The sequence below is a fragment of the Panthera onca genome, chromosome B3, assembly GCF_046562875.1.
Source record: "Panthera onca isolate mPanOnc1 chromosome B3, mPanOnc1 haplotype 2, whole genome shotgun sequence".
Taxonomy (NCBI): domain Eukaryota; kingdom Metazoa; phylum Chordata; class Mammalia; order Carnivora; family Felidae; genus Panthera; species Panthera onca.
The window spans coordinates 65,492,687-65,513,389 of NC_138344.1; the positions used below are offsets into that span (position 1 = coordinate 65,492,687).

Consider the following 20,703-nt stretch of genomic DNA (forward strand, 5'->3'; position numbering starts at 1 on the left):
ATCCCTCTAATTATAGGAATTAATCCTCTTACTTATGACTAAAAGGTAACGTCGAAGGACGTCCCTTTGATGTGGAAAAGCATCATTTGTGACTCACATTCAGACTGATTAAGGAATAATTGTTGTTAAACGCTTTACAAGAGGAGAGTGTTTAATTGAGGGGCATTCGTAATTTTACGGCTTAGCACAAAATTAAACGTAATTAAAAACTCAGAAATTCCAACTGATTTTCCAATTATTTTTATTGTCTGAGCTAATTGTTACACAAGGGTATCACTTCTCCCCAAAGGCATTAAAAAAAAAAAAAAAAAAAAAGGCAACAATACCTTTCCCAAATTTCCACTGAGAGGATTCAGAGCTCTCTCCAGGTACAGGCTAGGTAAAGGATCTTCCTCCTTTCCTTCCTCCCTCGGTCCCCGCCTTGCGCTCCTCCCTCCCCCACTGTAATTAAGCGTTTCAGCCACTCTCCCCTTTCTCTGAGTTCCTGCAACACCTTGGGATGTGAGAAAGTGATGGCAGTTCTCTTCTGCAGATCATTACAGCAAAACCTGGAAGTATCTGTAGAAGGCTGATGAATTTCTTGAAGTAACACTTGTCATACATGGTGGAGAGATTAAAAAAACCTAAGTAAACACAACTCTCTGGGGGCGATCCCTCGATGCCTCTGCCTTAGAGTGTGTGGCAGGAGGGAGGCAACACAGCAAGCGGGGCTGGGAGACATTTATAAATGCGCGAGAAGACACCCAGATGCATACAGTAAACTTTCTTTTGCTTTTCTAGTTTTTCTTGTTTTTAGTTGTTTGTTTGTTTGTTTTGAGAAATGAGTGGATATGGAAAAGCTTCTCAGGAGGATTCTGGATTTTTTTTTTTTTTTTAATGCTAGGATTGACAGCACAAAGCCAAGCTATCGTTGTATGAGTCACTTCTCTTCATGTCCAGATAGATTTATTTAAGTACAATACAAGGTTTATAAAAAGTGCTTCAATGTTGTGGAAATGAAAACGCATCCTTACAGCTTATCCAGAAGTGGCCCTGTCTTTCCTATCAGACTTGGAGGGAATCCTAGAAAATAAAAAAGCATAAAATTAGGCAGAATGTGAATTTATAAATTTCAATTAGTTTAGACTAAGTGTGGAGCAATGGAATGTTTGCGTTTCAGTAAGTGTATAATTTCTCTGTGATTTTTAGGATAGAGACTTCAGTGGATTCGAGCTTTCCATCAGGCTTTCCCATACACCCGCCCCCCCCCCTAAAATAAATGATTGCCTCTGATCTGACGTGCCAGGTGAAAATGGGTAGAATTAAAACTGTCAATTCTGCTTCCAACTTGTGTCTTTTGATTGAGTTCAAAAGCTTTTAAAGGTAAAGCGTGCCGATCATTTATATGTATTATTTCTTTTTCTCCTATCACAGCTTCTAAGTAAAAGAAAACGTATTTATGTTTTCAAATTCATTTTCCCTGGAAGGTTTCAGTCTTCCAGGTAATTTGATGATGGACGCTGACACGTGGGAGGACGTGTGCCCGGCAACAGCCCGGTTTACACGAGTGCGCTGTGGAGGTACGTTGAAGTCCGGTTTTTCCATTTTTCTACCTAACTGGTTTATTTGGAGCTGAGATGTGGATATTTAAACCAGAAGCTTTCCAAATGCTACATACTATTTCGGAGAAAAGGCTGGAGTAGGCAGAATTGGGAAGAAAGAGGAAGGCTCCCTTTGAAAGTTAGAAATGGTGAAAAAGACATATAATCCGATGTGGAAAATTGAGTAAAAGAGGCAGTGCACACTTTAGCTTAGGCAAAGATTACTGAGTCCTTTGAAGAAACTGACACGGATTTTCCAGAGATGGGAGGAAAGAGAGAGATGGGATGGGGGTGGGAGAATCCTAGGGTGGGCATTTTATGTAAATGAGTAAATTCGAAATGTAGTACAAATCCAGGATAGTGAAAGTGACAGTTCTGACAGTATTGACAACATAAATATATGTTTGAACACTGCACTTTCAGACACTTAACCGATGAAGCAATACAAAAATTCGACTACAATATTTCAAATAATCGACATTGATGTTTTGATACATCATTTTTATACTCCAAATCGATCTATCACTCTGGGGCTGGTCAATTTTAAGTAAAAATGGGCTGCAATTATTTGCACCTTAGCTAATGATGACCTCATAACAGTCCTCAATTAATTACACCAGTTTCTTCCTGTGGTGTTGGGGGGCTTGGAGGGGAGGCAAATCTTGAGAAACAAAACCTAGGATTGTGTCACACACACACCCTACTTTCTATTCCATTTTTTGAGATTATGGGGAGGGGGCAGAATTTCAGAATTAGGAAGGGGTCTTTGGTGATCACATACACTGCAGGCTGAGGTCCCCTCATTTCAAGTAGCCGCTGGGTGGAATATGGTTTTCACTTTTACTTTGCAAGGTCAAAACTAAATTTCAGAAAATGCAAGAAAGTTGAGTGAGTCTAAATCTTCCCCAGGCCCCATATCCTTTCCTCAGTTTCATGGGAGATTTGCTCAAAGGGAGAACTGAAGATTTTTCTAAGGCTTAGAATGAGGTGTGTGTCTGGGGGTGGGGGGTGGAGAATAAGAATTTTAAAGAGAGTATCTAAAGCATCCAGCTGAAGTTGAATCTCTCCTTTCTCCCCTATCCCCTCTGATTGCTTCCCACACCCCGCTGAGAGTTTATAGGCTACTGTTTAAAAAAAAAAATAACCAAAACCACAATAAGAAATAAGACAAATCTCTTCGAGAAAGGCGGGAGGACGTTGGTGAGTACTGCATCCTCAAGCGTGAGTTCCTGCAGTTTCTGTGTTGGCTTTCTCTTCTCTGCCCGGTGGGCTCGCCAGTGAGCTCTCTCTCCATCCCACTTTTCTTTCCCACTGCTCTTTAAATTTGGTGTGGTCATGGGGTGGGGGCTGGAAAAGCTAGCTCATTTTTAAAAAGAAATCTTGGACAGGCCCAGGATACAAACTTGAGCAGCGCATTATATGATATAGGCATCCCGAAGGCAGGAGAAAGTGTTGGGGATGGGGGTGAAGAATGAGTGCCCAGTGTTCTTCCGAAGTCCAGGCGAGAGCTGCTGCTCCCCATCCCCTTCCCTGAGAAGTTCTGGGACCCTTTCTTTAAACTCACACTGAGCCTAGGCCTCCCGACCTAAAACTTAGCTGGTCTCCACTAGTCAGGATTCCAGTGTCTGATTTCTTTCCTCCAAACTTCACAAATGCAGTTTTAATCCCCTCCAAACCACTACCAGCTGAGACGCTGGGACACAAGCAACATTTTCAGCAACACCCGCATGCTAATCAAAGACAAAGGTGGCGGGTGACCCACACTGGGTGAAGGTGGGAGCCCTATAAGAGCTCCTTTGCCGGAGCATCACCTGGTTCTGAGGGTATCAGCCTCTGACCGGATCTTTCCAAGCCATCTGCGCTGGGAGTAGGGGTTGGAGCTAGAAGAAGGGCAGCAGGAGGAAAGAAGAGGAATAGGATCAAGATAGTAAGCCAAAGAAACTAGAGAAAGAGAAAGAAGAAGGGAGGAAGGAAGAGAGCGCGGGAAGGAGCCAGAGACTGCGAGAGCGAGGGAGCGCACGTCGTGTTTGGAGCCCCGCCAGATAGCGCTAGAGGGCTATTTATTGAAATACTTTACTTCTGCGAGATGGTGAAGCAGCTAAAATTGGGAGAAATAAGACATAAGATAGAGTAAAAGGAAAGAAAGCACAATGATTCTACCATATCTTCGTTAAGACAATAAATTATGGAGTACTTTCTTGTTATGAATGGGGGTGGGGGAATACATGGTAGAAAGCCGAAGTGAGGAAAAGCCAAAAAAACAAACAAAAAAGGTCCCCTTCTATCTCTTGATCCCAACTAGGAAGACAGTGAGCAAAGTTAACAGGTAAGGAAGGAAGTGTAATTCTTCCTACTCCAACTTCCAGAGATGCTGGCACATGGCTGGGAAGGTCAAGAACAGTTCACAAGGATGAGCTGAGGTTTATAGAGAAGAGATATTTTTAACGTAATAGATGGCTGCAAGGGAATGGGGGAGGGAGAAGCAAACACATTATTGGAACCGCCAAATAAAATATATATCAAAAATTCCAACTGTCAGCCAGCAGGTCTGGAGCAGAAGAGAGTCCCTCTGCCTTTGTCCCAGTGATGCTGGGCTCAAGGCTGCCTCTGCAGGGCTGCAATCAAACATCCTGAATAACAATTTATAAAGACTTTGGTAAGCTTGGAGAAAGAATTAGACTACAAAAATTCACTGTCGCGTTCAGACCTCAAAGAACAGTGAAACAGATGGAGAGAGAAGACCTAGTGACAGAGGTGAAGTCCAAAGAGAGAGTGACAAAGAATGAAATACTATGATCCTCTTTACTTGCTCAGGTCAGTAATGAAGGAAAGAAAACTTCTTTCAAATAATAGTTCAAAGTATCGATTTTGTTTTATTCTAAAAACTCTAGCATCGCACACATCTAGCTTCTCATTTAAAATTGCACTTTCCTTCTAACTGAAACATTTTTAAAATCAAAGTAATGATATCTTTTTTCCATACCAGCAAACAGAAAAACAGAACCTACACACACACACACACACACACACACACACACACACCTGCTTAACCCAAAATACTCCCAATTCAAAACATTAAAGTTACAAATAAGATTAAGGTTGGATTTATTTGCTCCTCTAGCAAGCCGTCAATTATTCTAACTATTGTAGGAAGACAAAAAGGATTTAAACCCAGTGATTTTAATACACAGATTAACACTTTGGACTTCACAGTTCTGAGGAATTTGAAGTTATCTGTGCTGAGGACCTATAACTTTCTGGAAAAAAAAAAAAAAGATCAAACAGGAGCACAGACTTCTTAAGGAAGGTGGGCCAATTCACCTAAAATAGAGTCTAGGTTCATAAATGCTCATTTCAAATTAAGTACTCTCCATAAAGCTAGTGCCCTTTAAACTGAGTAACTGTATTGGGATTCAATTATTCTTTTTAAATCTTAAATGTTACCTATAATAGCATTCCATGTTGAGTCAAAAAAGAAGAGGAAAAATAGAAAAGAAGGAGTTCTCAGAAGTCTTAGGGATGCTTCAATAAGAAAGAAGTGATTAAAAACAGACTAGACTCTTAAATTTGAGAGGCCCATCCCCCCTCCCATTCACTCCCCCCCCCCCACCAGATCAGGTCCCCTCCCTTTCACCTCTTTTTTATGCAGTGCCCCACCCCCACTCCAGAGCTAAGTAGCAGATTTTGGATTCTGAAGAAATAGGTTTCAGCATCCATATTTGTTCTGGGGCACTTGTAAAATGCGATTTGTAGAGGGTCTTTAGCCTTCTGATTGTCTTTGAATTGTTTTTACTGAAACAGATCTTTTGCAGTTAATGAGTCCCCACGCAGCTGGACAGCTCCTCTCGGACACTGAGAACTCTAACCCCAAAATGACCCCAATTTGACACCGCAAGATGAAATTTTACCGCCTGTTAAAACCATTTCCAGCCTGGGCAAAGGGAGCTGACTGTTGACGGAGGTGTGCGCCGCCTCCTGCGACCCCCATCTCGCGCCTGTCTCCAGGGCCTGCCCCACCTACTTTCCCTTCACCCCAAATGTGGAAGAACAGATGAGCCTCTCCGCCTGGGTGGGGGTGCAGAGGCTGAGTGAGACTGGAGCATCGGCAGCATAATTATCAGGCTAGAAATCAGAAAGTGTGTGTACCCCACTGCTTTGGAATCGCTTCTATCGGACCGGCAACACTGAAGGAGGTAGGGGGATATCAGGAAGTTCTTAAATGCTTTTTAGCTCTGTTAATAAAACATCAGCAAGTTGGTGATTAAAAGTAATAGTCTGAATTCATCAGAATGACCAAGAACGGACACCCTGAATCACCTCCAACTTGATCTTGTGTGTAATCTGTTGCCCTGCGATGCTATTTTACACGTACAGTTTCATAAATGAATGCAACTAGGTAAGTGAAATCTCTTTAGTCGCATGAAATTCGGGATTCTCTCCTTAGGCAATCAGTGAATTTTAAAATCATGCAGACTTTCCTCCATTCGGGCTTCATTTTTAACACTCGCACTCCTAAACTGAAGTCTTCGGAGTTAAAGATGATTGTGGTTTTTTGTTTTTGTTTTTTCCCTCTGACTCTATCTTAAAATGTCCTATTTCTATCTCCCTCCTACATCAACCAGATTATCCCTGTAGTTTGCTTTAATGTATGCAATACAATGCAAAAGAAGTTACAGAATATTAGAAAGTAAGGAAGAAAGGAGTTCGGGTTAAAATGACTTCTGCCTTGCCCAAAGGATTAAAACACAAGAAAAATCGAGTTCCAGCCTTCTTTCTTTTGTAAAACCCAAGATTATCACGGAATAATCAACCCATTATTAGCCTACCAACTGTTTGAAAATACAGAAATCAGCAATCGCTCTGAATTGTTTTTTACCCGAATGCATTGCCAAGTATGAAACTTATATATTTCTTAATACTCGTGAAGTTTTTCAAAATAAAGGCTGTGGGGGATGCTAACTCACTTCACAGTATCATTATGAAAAAAAAAAGTGGTGGTAAAGGCAGCATAAGGTAGAAACCTTCAGTGTTTAAACTCGGCAACGTAGAGATTTGTTTCCAAGTTGATCTTTATAAAAGGAGCGTTTATCAAGGAAATTGAGTTTCTTTTTAAAAAGAGAAGTGACGCTTACTACACAGGCTGTTTAAAACAACAATAACCCTATTGGCGACAATACGGACACAATATTGAAAATACGAACAACTGGAAAAATAACTAAAAATCACTATGAACTTCTCAGCGGCGCTGCACGGGGAACTCGGAAACAGCAATTTCAACATCTCTAGTAGAAAACCCTCCGCAGGCGGAGACCAGATTGTTATTTTTCTCTCAGCCTTCCCGCCCCGGCTAAACTGAATTCTCATAACTGCCGCTTGAAACAAAATTCTGCAAGACAACTTTTTTTTTCTTTTTGTCTTCTTTCCTTTTCTACTCACCTTTTCTTATATGTCGACGAGCAACTCAGCAACAAATAAGAAGGATGCTTTTAATCTTGGAGTTCTTCTAGGGAAAAAAAAAAATGAAAAGGTGGAGGGGGACGGACCCTCCCCACAACCTGCAGATTTCATACCCGTTGGATCATACAGGCTTGAAGCCCGGCGTAAAAGTGGCTGAAAATCTGGTCTAGACTCTCTTCTCCGAAGCTCCGAGCGCCGGGCCGGCTCCTGCTGTGGTCACCCCGGCAAATAACCCGAGGTCCACAGCCCAGCTCCCTGGCGTCGCGCTACCCTCGCCTCTGACAGCCCCACCGCACTATTTTTATATGTGAGGGCCGATTTCCCGCAGACATCATTGTTATGATGGCTCATTTAATCAAACTGTTTAATTGCTCTGGTAATCACTATCATCATCACAGGTGCTCAATCATTCATCATTTTTGGAGGGCTTTATTGACCTCCGGAGCTCATTCCCCAGCCCTATTAAAACGGGGCCAAATTTCTCCGACTTAGCTTGGAGTCTCTGCAGGCTGCGATCTAAGCTCAGTTGAGTGTTGCCCGAAAGCTTACAGTGAAGCAGAGAAGATGTAAAGCCCCCCCTCCAACCCCATCCGCGCGCCTCTCTCTCTCTCTCTCTCTCTCTCTCACACACACACACACACACACACACAGCTTTATTTTTCTCTGTGCTTCCCATCCCCCGGGAAGTCGGGTCAAAATTGCGCGCGGAAGATATGCTACTTTCTACTATCCAGAATGAATTCAAAGTTGGAGAGGGAGTCGGCTGTTGAGGAACAGTCTGTTTTCGATTCCCTGAGCCAGGGACCATGAATCGGACAAGAGCGAGTTGCTGGGTAGAGGGTGCGCTCGAAGCAACCAGGGCCGGACTGCACGGCTGGCGGGAGCAGGGGGGGCGGAGGGGGCAGCTGCGCAGAGCGCGCAGGGTGACCATAACTCCGCCCCCAGCTCGAGGCTCGGAGTGATTGACGCACCGCCACCGTGAAACCGGCGGCGTCGAGGTGAGGCTGGGTGCAGCTCCTGCCGGGGATTGGGTGAGACACCCGCCAGAACTAACTTTTTACACAAAACAGTGTAGGATAGTTACCTTCCTCCCCCTGCCCCCAACTCTCGTCCTTTTCCTTTTTGGAAAAGTTCTCTCGTAGTCGGCCGGTCTTCCCGATCCCGCGAAATTGTACGGTATAATTAACACAACCTTTAGCTGGCGATACCGCTCTCCGGCCTCTGCGCCCTGGGCGACCACAACAAAGCTGGGAGGGAGTACCGGCCAATTCTCCTTGAATGGCATCTTTCTCCCTCCCTCTCTATCCGGTGCTTCCCAGCTCTAAGTGAGATCCACTTCGGAAGCGCACACTAGTGGCGCGCGCGCACGCACGCGCACACACACACACACACACACACACACACACTCCCTCCTGGCGACATCAGACAACATCAAACACCCAAACGACTCCTCCCCACTTCCTCCCTCCCAATTCCATCGCGGCCCCCAGAGACTCTCCAGGGTGGCCCTTGTCCGCACCGCTTGGAGACAGTGCTGAGTTAAGCTGATCTCTTCTTGTCCTGAAAAAAATAAATGTTGACAAGGGCGCTGGATGTGCACAGGGAAGAAAGTACCACTTAAAAATAACAAAAACAAAAACAAACAAACAAAAAAACCTCTAGGCCGGCAGTGGTACGATTTGCACAGCCAGCTGCCCCTGGATCTTAGCAGAAAGCCCTCAGGGGCGCAGTAATCGGCTGGCAGAGGCATAGGGGCCCGCGGAATTAAAAGGAACAAAAGCAAGATCGCCATTCCAATTGTCCCCAACACGACCCCGTTAGGCTTGCGCCTGGTGTGATGGGAAAATGAACTAGAAGTAAGTTTGAAAAAAAAAAAATTTAGAAGATCTGAGGCTGTACCGTACTTTCCCTGTGGTTTTCTGCAGTTTTCCTCTCTGCGCTCTCCCTGTCCTCTTCATTCTCTCCCTCTTTCCTCGCTCGCGCGCGCCCGCCCGCATGCGCGCGCGCTCTCTCTCTCTCTCTCTCACACTCACACACACACACACACACACACACACACACACACACACACAGTCCTCTTCCTCCGGCTCGGTTGCCCCCCCCCCACCCGCCCCCCCCCCCACCCGGCCGTCCCCGAGGAGAACCAGGCTCGCTGATTTGCTCGGGTCCGCGAGGCTCCTGCCTCCCCTCCCCCCCACCCCCCGCCTCCCCCGCCCCCCCAGCCGGGGCCGTCCGATCGCACTCGCTGCATATCAGAGGCTCGGCGCGGCGCGCTCCTCCTCGCTCCCGCTCCCCACTCCCGGGATGTGTCTCCGCCGTACGACGGGCTATGGCCACCACGACTTCCGGGTTCCGTCATTTCGTTCTCCCGCCGCCGACCCGCGCCGCCAAACTGAGGCTCTTCTATAAGCCAGGCAGCAGCCAACCTGCCAACACCTACTGACACTCACTCATCTCCCAGAGAGAGAAAGAGAGCGCGAGAGAGCGAGCGCGAGAGAGCGAGCGCGAGTGAGAGCGAGCGAGCGAGAAAGAGAGAGAGGGAGAGACAAAATACCTACCAGGAAAGGGGGGGAGGAAGTCCAATTTTTGCAAACTATTCAATTTTTTTCTTGATTTTTCCCCTCTGCTTTCTTTGAACGATACTTTAAAGAGAGAGGATCATATCATAGATACCGCGGGGGCCAAGCTAAAAGAGGGGGGGAGGGGGGAGGAAAAAATTCAAGAAGCAGAAACCCCTCGCGGAGTTTTACTGGAAGAAAAAAAACGGGTCTGAAAGATTCCTCCTCTTCATCATCATCAACCATCATTCATTCACTACCTTGACATTCCGGGCTTTGATTGACAGCTGGAGTGGCAAAAAGCCATGAAACACGACAGTTCGGTTACATGTGGGCTGCTGACGGGCCGCTCGTAACCTTCAGTTCGGGGGCTTGACAATTTTTTTTTCTTCTTTTTCTTCTTTTTCTTTTCTTTCTTTTTTTTTTTTTTTCAACTGAGGGGAAGAGAAGAGAAAGAGGGGGAAAGGAGGACCGAAGAGGAGGAGGAGGGGAGGGGGGAGGAGGAGGAGGTGGAGGAGGAGGAGGAGGAGGAAGATCAGGAGGAGGAGGAAGAAGAGGAAAAAAGAGAAAAAGAAGAAATATCACAGAAAAAAAAAAAAAACTCTTCGTTGTCTTGCCTGGGCTTTTTTTTCCCCCCCTAAAAATAACATATTGGAGAATTGGGAGAAGTCTTTTTGGTTTGGAAAAAAAAAAAAAAAAGGAATCTTCAGCCTAGATCACTTTCTTATCCGGACTGGGATATTAAATATACGACACATCCAGGAGTTTATTGGAGCGCAGACTGATGGCGCAAAGGGTAGGTTTAAATCTCCAACACTTACCTAGATATAAATCCTCTCTTAAGAGGGGCCTGTCCCGATGCCTCCTCTCCCTTCAACGCTGCTGCTGCTGCTCGCTGCTTGATGATGGCGGCCAGTATTTAAAAAAATAGCAGCAAAATTATTCATCGGCTTTTCCCCCCCGTGCCTCTGCGTGTGTGCGAGTGTGTGTGCGTGCGTGTGTGCGTGTCTGGGCGCGCGTGTTCCAGCGCTGTGCGAGCGGGCGGGCGGCGAGTGCGTGTGAGTGGTGTGTGTGCGTGTGCAATTGTTACACGCTTTCGCCTCGCTCCAGCTTTTACCCCAGCAGCGCGATTCCCCCGGTTCTCCTGCTGCCGCCGCTGCCGCTGCTGCGCCGCTGCCGCCGCTGCTCCCGCGGCTCGGGGCGGGCACGGGCTGCGTAGGAGCCGCCGCCGCCGCCGGGGCCGCCGCTGGGGCCGCGCTGCCGCAGCCGCTGCGCCGCCGCCTAGACTAGCCTGGGCTGCTTGTTTTGTCTCTGAAATTGACAAGGACGCAGGGAATCCGCTGCTAAATAATGTTTCTGGTAACTTTCACGTTATTCCCCCCCCCCTCCCCTCCGCTCCCTGCCCCCGGGGAGGCACTGGCCCCAGTCTTCCCTCGTCCTCGGCGTTCTCCTCCTGATTATTAGCGTTTTTCTTCTCTTTATTTTGTTTCATTTCGCCTTTTGATTTATTGGATCCTCGGGAGGAGGCGAAGGGGGGTTAGGGGTGGGATCCGGGGCTTCCTTCTCACACTAACTCCACTTCTCCCTCGGTTGGCTCGCTATGGTTCTGCTGCCTCTGGCCCGAGCGGGACCTCCCGGCGCCCCCTCGGTCCCTGGCCTCACTGCCCCCTCTCCCTGCTCTAAACGCTGCTCTTGGTTCATACTTTTTCATTTTAAAATTTAAAAACATTTCCCCCGCAACTTTCAACTCGTTGTTTCGGCTGGTTTGGTTTCTGTGCGTTCAACTCGTGCTCGGTACTTTTCTCCTTTCTGACTTTGTTTTTATTTCTCTCTCTCTCTCTCTCTCTCTCTCTCTCTCTCTCTCTCTCTTTCTTTCTCTCCTGCCTGCCCCCGCTGCCCTTCGTCTTTCTCCCTCCACCCTTCCTCTATTCCTTCCCCACTCCTCTCCCGGCTCTCTTCTCCCATCTTCTTTTTCTATTCCCCCTTGGCTCTCCCTCACCTCCTGCGCCCCCCTCCCCTTTGCCGGGTTCCGACAGTACGATGAGCTGCCCCATTACGGCGGGATGGACGGAGTAGGGGTGCCTGCTTCCATGTACGGAGACCCTCACGCGCCGCGGCCGATCCCTCCGGTTCACCACCTGAACCACGGGCCGCCGCTCCACGCCACGCAGCACTACGGCGCGCACGCCCCGCACCCCAATGTCATGCCGGCCAGCATGGGATCCGCTGTCAACGACGCCTTGAAGCGGGACAAGGACGCGATCTATGGGTAAACCAACCGCCCCCCCCCTCCCGACCCAGCATACTGTTTGTGAGTGCGAGTGTGTGTTCGTCTCTGTGGGGGTTGAGGGGATGGTCGGCTAAGTGGGGAGTTGTTTCTGCGGGGGGGGGGGGGGGGGGCTGTGGGGGCGGGCGGGGGGGGGGGACCGCTTGCCTTCAGAAAGGACAGAGAAGGGGGCCTGCTCTTCTTCGCCTGAAGTGTAAATCCCCGAAAGATAAAGCCTCTTCCACCCCCATAGCCCAGTCACTCCGGACCCCACAACCCAGAGTGACTGAGTCCTGAGAATCTTGCCAGGGCCTTCTCCCCAAGGACGGGATTCCTGGCCAAGGGACGCAGAGCTGGTCCTTCCAGGCCCCCTAACTGAGGCCTTGACGAAGGAGAAAGTTTCCTGCCGATGAGGAGCAACTTTGTTGTTTTTTTCCCCCCTCTTCTGTTTCCTACCGAGAGTCTGGGAGTCACTAAATGCAGCTTGAGCTGGGATCAGGGCTGCTTCTGTCGGCCAGGAAGTCCTAATCACCCACTTCTTAATTCTCTGTAAATAAAGGGGGTAGACCTTGAAGTGCAGCGGGGTGGAAGGGACTGCTGCTTGCACAGAGCTGCTCTTAGGAGGAGTGAGGGAGATGGCTGGAAATTCCGCGTTTTATATCCTGAGAGAATTCGGACAGGGATGGCGGTGCCCGGTACAAAAGTGTACCTCTCGGGCTCTCCCAGTTGAGAGTAGGTGGGGAAGGCGGCGGTTTGCCGAGGGGAGGGGACGGCTGGTCAACGGCCACGGAGCCTGAAGCCAGAGGCCGCAAGCATCCCGAAGTGGAGCTAAACCGCCCGGAGGAACACAAAGGGCAGACGCGCACGCACGCTTCCAAGTTTTAACACTCGATTTATTTGTTTTTGCCTGCTGGAGAAATGTGGTCTTTGGAAGGAAGCTCCTCGGCGTTTAACATTCCTATTATTTTGGCCCCCACGCCCGGGCTTTACTAGAAGTAGAGCAAACAAGTTTATAAGGCAAGGGGGTAGAGAGGTTAGAAGAGGACCCTCTCCGATTTAGATTTAGGAAATGCCACTTCGGGCGTCTATGTGGGTGAAGCCTTCGGCCTCCTTCGAAATGACCATTAATGTGCAGAGCTAAAGCAATTAAAAAAAAAAAAACCCGTAGTGTTCCATTCTTGAGAGGTCAGGGCTGGGAATGGGGTTGGTTCTGCGGCCTCTGTAGTATGGGGATTGGGTCTGGATCAGCTCCGGGCTCCAGACTGCCTGAGCTGCTCGGATGTTTCATTATTTCCCACTGAGGCTCTTCTTACTCGGTGGGCTGCAGTGGCCAGGGGCTTCTCCCACCAGACCTGAGGGACTCCTGAGCTGAGGGAAAGGGCCAGGCCGTTTTTCCTTTCTGTTTCTGGCCCAGGCTCGGCTGACTGAGGAAGGCTTGTAAAGTGTGATGCGTGCTTGTTTTATGAAAGAAGGAATCCGAACCCTCCAAACTTGTTGATTACAGTTCTCGCTCCTTCCCCTCTGCACCCCGTCTCCGTGTGTGTGTCTCTGCGTGGCGCTGCCCGTTAGGCACCCGTTGTTTCCTCTGTTAGCTCTGGTCTTTGAGAAGTGCGAGCTGGCGACCTGCACTCCCCGGGAACCCGGAGTGGCCGGCGGAGACGTCTGCTCCTCCGACTCCTTCAACGAGGACATCGCGGTCTTCGCCAAGCAGGTCCAGCCTTCTTGACCCACTCACCCTCCTGCAGACCCTCACCACCCCCTCCCCTTTCCTCAGAGCTTTACATGAAAGAGGAGGAAAAGGCAGGGACACCCGATCTGTTCCTCTGGCCCAGTCCGAGAGCTACGCCTCCTCCCCATCCCTGAGCCTGGAGGCGAACTGGAAGCGGAGATAAATATGGGTGTTTGTTTTTCCCCCCAGCCAGGAATACAGGGGCTCGACCCTCGAATTAAAGTTGACCTGCTCCTAATCTGGGGCTTGGCCTTTTCCCCGCCTGCAGCTACTAGAACAAGAATTGGGGATAGGGGTGGTGAGGAACCCGAGAGTGCCTGGGAGGGGAGGAAGCTGGGCGCCTGGTGGAGTGGTCAGTGCGGGCAGTAAGGTGAGGAAGGCTGAGAGCCACTGTCCCTTAGAGGGCTGAATAAGAGGGTACTCGGGCCTGGAGCAGGGCCCTGAATTTCCAGCTGCAGCTCAGCATTTCCGGGTACCCCTTAATGGGGCTAGGAGCAGGAGGCCCAGTACTTTTTCAAGCAACCGCACTATTTTAAGGCACTAGTTTGTGTCCTGTGTTTTACCAAAGCCTCTCTCCTCTTCGCGGCCGCTGACTCTCCACCTTCCCCACTCATGCAATTTAGTCCGTGACAGGGATTTCCTTCTTTCAAGTTGGGCTGGTAATTCATGTTGACTTTCCCTGCTTCTTCCAGGTTCGTGCGGAAAAGCCACTTTTTTCCTCAAACCCAGAGCTGGACAATTTGGTAAGGCTCACGGTTTCTTCCCTTTCCCCAGCCTGGGCCCCTTTCCTTGCCTGGAAGCACCCACTTTCCCCTGGAGCTCCAGGGAGTTGGAGCAGAACCCTGTTTTGAGGCTCCAAAGCGACGGGGGGAGGGGGGTGGTGAGGGGGAAGGGACCAGTTTTGAGCCCCTGAAAGGAAGAGGGGAGGTAAGGGGTGAGGGGTGGTTGTAGGGGAGAGCAGAGGCCAGCGAGCAGCAGGCGGGGACACAGCGCCCCGAGTGTGAGCAGTGGATGAGTCCCGGGTCTCGGCCCGGGAGTGAGGCTTCGAGAAGTGAGTTATTTCCTCTCTTTGCCGGGGTAGGCAGCCGAGCCCCCAGCAGCTAACCCGAAGGAAGTAACCGCTGGCCCAGCGGAGGGCGGGCGGGGAGTTGGGAGGTGTGTGTGTGTGTGGGGGGGGGGTCCTGGGGCAGGCCCGCGCAGGCCACTTTTAGGTGCGATTCTTTTGCTAATTTGCACAATTTCAATATTAAAAGTACTTAAATCCGCTCTCAAAGGCCCTGCCTCACCATTCATCTTGAGTATTTCCTTCTTTAGTAAGGACGGGTTTTGCTGGGTGTGCTGTAAAAAGCTTTCTCTCTCCGAAGCTTTTTTTTTTTTTTTTTTTTTTTTTTAATTTGGCCTGAGGTCGAAAGAGGGGATGGTTATAGACTCAGGCGGAGAAGGAAGGCCTGGCCCTAGGAAAGCAGTCCTTCCAAATAGCTCAGTGAACACAGGGGGCAAAGATATTAGACGCCTCGGCTCAGGTTGAGTCAGATTCCTACCCGTGGCCAATGAGGCAGAGATGATCAGTAATCACTTGGTTTTTCTGATGATTTCTTGATGTGTGGGTTTTGCCTGGCCACTTGCCTGTTTCTTGTCCCCAGCTCAATTCCCCCACCACCCCCCACTCAGGGCTTTGAGTCACAGAGCCCTAACTCCACACTCCAAACTTTTCTTTCAGATGATCCAAGCAATACAAGTACTAAGGTTTCATCTCTTGGAGTTAGAAAAGGTAAGCAGGGAATGACACTCCCTACTTTGATTTAGCCACTTCCCTCTCTCCGTTGAGTCGGGATGTCTTCTGCCAAATCTCCAGGCTGAGGCACTGAGCACCTGGAGGTTTTGAGCAACTTGTTACTATGTCCTTCCTTCAAACTGCTCCTCAACCCAAGGGCTCAGAGGATGGGTGAATTAGGACAGCTCTGCTGTGCGCCACCCCCCCCCCCCCCCGCGCCCTGTCTTTTTCCCTAGGCATTCAGGATTATTTTGAAATGCAGCAAACCATTTGTGTTACTGGACATTCAGCCTGCTTGCGTCTCTATTAGCTTAGCTCACCCTCAGACCAGAGCGCGCATTAGGTACACGCAGGGGGAAATCATCCTCGCTGGGCTGTCTTCACATTGCTCTCCAGCTCAGTCACTTTCCCCTGGAAACATATGAAACTCTTAGCTTGTTGAATCGCAAATGCCAATGCTGTTCCCAGTTCCAGCGTTCTAACATTTTGATGTTATCATCAGATTGGATCCCCCCTCCCAACCCCACCTCCGGACTCCCAGTCTGAACCCAGTTATTTCCAGTCTTGTTTCTACTCCCTTTATTGTGACTTGTTGCTCAGGGAAGTCTCCCGAGAATAATATCTGTTGCAACAATTGCTCTATTGTTTCCTCGCCTTCAAGTATTACACCCATTAATTAGAGTTAGTTTGGAAGAGGTTGCACTGTTGCTCTTTCCAAATGTAACCCTGCATCCTGATTTTTTTCCCTTTAAAAATGAAACAAAACAATAACAACAACAACAACATGAGCTGAACCTTCCACCATGACCCTCCCTTTAGGTCCACGAACTGTGTGATAACTTCTGCCATCGGTACATTAGCTGTTTGAAGGGGAAAATGCCCATCGACCTTGTCATTGATGAAAGGGACGGCAGCTCCAAGTCAGATCACGAAGAACTTTCAGGCTCCTCTACAAATCTCGCTGACCATGTAAGTCTGAGAGCCCTTTGGCATTCTTTTGAGACTACTGGGCATAGCATTTTTAAAAAAGTTGTTGTAACATTTAGCTAAGCTCAAACTTGGTTTTCTTGTTAAGGGATTTGGTCTCTTTGGGGGTCTTTTCTCCCTTTCTCACCACCTCTGCCACACCTTTCATCTTCCTTTGCCCTTTGCTGCCCCCCTTCCTTATTTATGTGGAGAACCAAAGAAACCAGGGAGTTGATAGAGTGATTTGTGCTCTTAATGTGTAAAGTTTCCTGGATTTGGTGACTTGAGTGTTAGCAAATTGTCTGTTTGATATGGTGACTGCTGCCTTTTCTGCTTTCCCAACTCTGTGTAATCAGTGCGGCAGGGACCCAGAGGCAAGTCGGCTAGATGGACAGGGTGGGGGAGAGAGCACTGAAGGACAAGAGAGAATTGGGGAGGGAGGGCCAACTTCCCAGTCCCTCACAGAGATGACAATCCTGAGAATTATTGACAATCTTGCATTGCATTAAAAAGGAAAGAAGGAGTGAACACATTACAATTCTCTGAGCTTTTGCTCTATAGAAACTTATTGTCAGTATATGGACTTATTGCCAAGTGCCTGAAGCATCTTTATAATAAAAGACAGTAACTTTGATGAAACAGTTATTAACAATGTATTACAGAAAGCTGAAGGGAATTGCGATTGAGTAACCATAGGTTAGTGGTTGAATTTTAACACTTAAACAGTTGGTGAATGAAGACAGAGTATAGTAAGGAGTGACTGTGTATGTCAGTCTAGGAGGGGAGATTTCTTTCTATTCTCTGTTTTTAATCCTATTTTGGAACCGATCTAGGGAGCCTGATGCTTTAAAAAAAAAAAAAAAAAAAAGGAAAAAAAAGCATATGTAGTGAGACTGAAAATTTGAAAAAGAAGCAAAGAGAAGAAAGATTGCAGCTGGTAGGAAAGGCAAGAGTGGCGAGGTTAAAGAGTGGGTGTGAACAGCAGTTTATTTATAGGAACTCAAGCCTGGGGTGGGGGACAGGGTGTCTATAGATTATATTCAATTGAGCTTACAACCTAAGTGATATAGGCTATAGTCTAATAACTGGCTGGCTGAAATACTAATTTAGCATGTTGTGGAGTTAAACAGCTTTGAGGCTTGAAGGCAGTTTGTACCATTACCACAACTGTCCACCCCCCCCCACCCCCACCCCATTCTTGGTTATTAAGAGGAATGGGTTGAGAGGCCTGGAGAGTAAACCTTCTGTGAGATTCTTTACCTTTCCCCTACCTCCCCCCAAAAAGTTTTGAAAATATACAGGCATACATTTTAATTATTAGCCTTTGTACTGTATGGAAATCCAGCCTAAGAACAAAAGGAAAGAAAGAAAGAAAGAAAGAAAGAAAGAAAGAAAGAAAGAAAGAAAAGAAAGAAAAAGAAAACCTCAGTCCTGGTTGTCTAGTTCTGAGACAGAATAAATGCTATGACATTGAAAGTTCCTGTGCCTGTCTTTACTCTTGGCTTTTCCCATCACAATGGGGGAACTTTGGGGGGCTCTTTTGTATTTGAGTATATTAACGAAAATCAAAAGGGTGCAGCAAGCAGCTACGGAAAGTTTACTTGCTGATATGTGGCATTATGACGTGTGGCTGTTGTCTATAAGGCGAGACACCACCTTAGAAATATTTGTTGTTGTCGTCATTTGCTTATTTTCATAGCTTCCTCTTTCTCAGTTCATATGCATTCTGCAGTATTGGGGGAATGAGAAGGATATAGTTACCTGATTTGTAGAATGAGAGGTTCACAGTTATCTGCAGCCCAAAACGTTTCTCTCGTGACATTTCTGGGGGTCTCGACTACTTGAGTCTCTGGAATAGCTTCTTGGCAACTGTTTTCGATGTATGGAACTAGAACATGCTGATGTTTACACAGAAGAGATAAGATAAACTAGGCTGTTTAGAGGATTGGCTGATCGACAGTTCCAGTTTATGAAACTATTGTAATATTTAAATTACACTCAAGTAGTCAGTGGTACCTAAGAGGATAGTGCTTTAATAATTTAACAATCATCATCTTTGGATAAAAGAGTCAACGGTAACATTTGTTGCTCCTCTTTCAGGCCCCCAATCAAATAAAGATGACAACTGATTTATTTTGAACCCACGAGGGCTTGCCACCTCATTGGGCATCATAATTTAAAGCCTTCTATTTCCTAGAGATCTGAACTATAACATTTTTACTTTAGCCCCCTGCTATTTGTTTTGAAAGGAAGCAATAATTTGTTCCACCAGCACACCGAGTGGGAAATGGCGACGTTTGCTACCGACTGGAATTTTATGCGGGAGGTGAGAGAAAACCTTGGAGAGTTTTCACCATTTTTTGATATTTTTGTGCCATAGGTAAATTGATTGTATTCATTAGCAGGCATCCGCCTACAAAGTGAATTCTCTTAGTTTCTGCCTCTCCTGCCAGCGCGCTCTCCCTTAACCCCCCACCAGCAAGAAAAGGGAAAATACCGTAGAACTACTACCTGAAAAGTGGTATGAGGGGAACATTTTCAGCATGTAAATGTGTCCAATTTGAATCTCCAGGTTTATTTTTTCATTTGCTTTGATATGCATATTTAATACATTGCCCCAGGCTGGATCTCATTTGGTGCATGCTGGTGCAGGGGTGATGATGAGCCACTTCAGAAGGACTGAGACAGCGTGTTGTTTTCTCTGTTTTATCTGTTGGCCCACTATTCTGATCTACTGCGCTTCCTCATGGTTTTATTTGCACATGAAATGCCGAGAGCATTTCAACTTATTGGCTATGAATAATGACAGCTAAAAAAGAAGTGTAGTTTAATTTGTTGTGTGCCAAGGTTTCTCTTGTGGAGGTGACAGTTTGTGACAGCTGTTTGACACCCCAAAACACATACACCTCTATACTTATTAAGCGGTATCAAGCTGCATTGTGTGTGTGTGTGTGTGTGTGTGTGTGTGTGTGTTTAAGGAAGGATCAGGCAAGGAGAGAGAGAGTGAAAGAGAGAAAAGAAAGAATAAGTGTGTAATTCTGTGTAGTAGAAAGCAGAGGGACAAGCGTCAGGAACAAAATATTAGGTGCCAACCTAGACTTCTATTTTCTTATTAAAAAATTTGAAAATAAAACTGAATGAAAGTACTTGCTACAAATACCTTGAAAGCAATTATTTTTGGCAGACTTTTAGGAATGGGTTTTATATACGATTCCACAGTGTATCAGGCTGTTGTCATGCTGATCTCACATTCTGTAATTTTATGTGAATAATCTGATGTAACGTTGATAAAAAGACAACCATAATGTCTTAACCTTTTGTACATTACATCCGTTAAAGATACTGAATTCGTTCATTTATTATCGAGGCTTACATGATGGGCATAATGATAAAAGGAAATTTGGAATTAAACAGAAGATAAAATTTGCAACATTGGCTCCTGTTTTGTTGTTTTTAATAAATTCATAATGAATGCTTGCGTTTTTATATTCTAGTATAGTTTATCTTATTTTCTTATTAAACGTAATAGTAATAATTATAGGTAGGGAACAACTGTTAGAGTATTCTTTGGAATAATGGGAAAAAGTAAATAAGATAGTGAAAGGAAATGGAACTCTATATTTCAGCTGCAATTCATGTTAAGTTTCCCAGGCATCCAAATTTATTATGTTTAAAATAAACATATCAAGAAACAAATTCTTTTAAAAAAAGACAAAACTTTCAACTTGAAAACTGTTATGGAAAATTCATGCTTTTCCTGGTCTGTAGTGTTTCTAAATAATAGGTGATCTCCACATTTTCTACTTTACATAATTTTAGATCAAGTCTTTAGATCCAGTGCAGGCTAATAAAATCTTTCTTTAAGTTTACGTTGAAAGATATTACATATCTTTAGATCAGCATTAGATAAATGAAACATATCTGTTTGAAATACATTCTCTGGGCCAAGGTCCATTTGCCTGAAGTGCATATTATTATTCCTGATTAATGTTCATGAGGAACTACATTTTACTTATTTATTATTATTTGTTTAGGTGAATTAAGTATAGGGAAGAAAATACAACTGTAGCTGTTAACAGTTAGTGACAGGTGCCTTATTGGCTCTGATAATATGATACATAAAAGAAAAACATTTTAATTTCTATGTTGAAAGCTGTAACTTAACTGAAGATATGCTGTTTTTTTTCTTTTGCATCTCTGAATCTATCAAGTTATTTTTTTTCTGTGTATACAGTTCTTTTAAATGGGCTAAGTTAGAGGGGAGTCTCCCCGAACCTTGTCCCTGACAGAATGCGGGCAAGTGTCCAGACATAAATGCTATTAGTACCTGGAAATCTAGCAGGGATTAGGCGGTGAGGAAAGGGATAGGTTTA

The 20,703-nt window shown here is 46.5% G+C and overlaps 1 protein-coding gene and 1 long non-coding RNA gene across 11 annotated transcripts in view; one reads left to right on the forward strand and one right to left on the reverse strand.

Annotated features, from left to right (window-relative positions):
• Positions 1-224: 224 nt before the first annotated feature.
• LOC144616683 (uncharacterized) lies at positions 225-10,517 on the reverse strand. Of its 3 annotated transcripts, none has more exons than XR_013556246.2 (3): positions 10,417-10,517; positions 7,017-7,083; positions 225-1,062 (listed from the first exon to the last, which is right to left on the reverse strand). It is a non-coding gene; the product is annotated as an uncharacterized LOC144616683 (long non-coding RNA). The 3 variants fall into 3 exon arrangements; XR_013556247.2 differs by having other exon boundaries at positions 7,017-7,080; positions 10,417-10,505; XR_013556248.2 differs by lacking the exon at positions 10,417-10,517 and adding an exon at positions 8,942-9,062.
• The window catches only part of MEIS2 (Meis homeobox 2), a 209,310-nt gene continuing 197,871 nt past the window's right edge, over positions 9,265-20,703 (forward strand). For 4 of the 8 annotated variants that reach the window (XM_081795891.1, XM_078448462.1, XM_081795892.1 and 1 more), the window contains exons 1-6: positions 9,265-10,391; positions 11,632-11,864; positions 13,431-13,572; positions 14,283-14,333; positions 15,311-15,361; positions 16,184-16,333. In XM_081795891.1, the coding sequence (XP_081652017.1) occupies positions 10,380-10,391; positions 11,632-11,864; positions 13,431-13,572; positions 14,283-14,333; positions 15,311-15,361; positions 16,184-16,333 (639 nt within the window). In that variant the 5' untranslated portion in view covers positions 9,265-10,379. Of the gene's footprint in view, positions 10,392-10,604; positions 10,654-10,838; positions 10,955-11,631; positions 11,865-13,430; positions 13,573-14,282; positions 14,334-15,310; positions 15,362-16,183; positions 16,334-20,703 lie in introns of those variants that run through there. The other 4 variants (XM_078448464.1, XM_078448469.1, XM_078448467.1 and 1 more) reach the window with 3 other exon arrangements.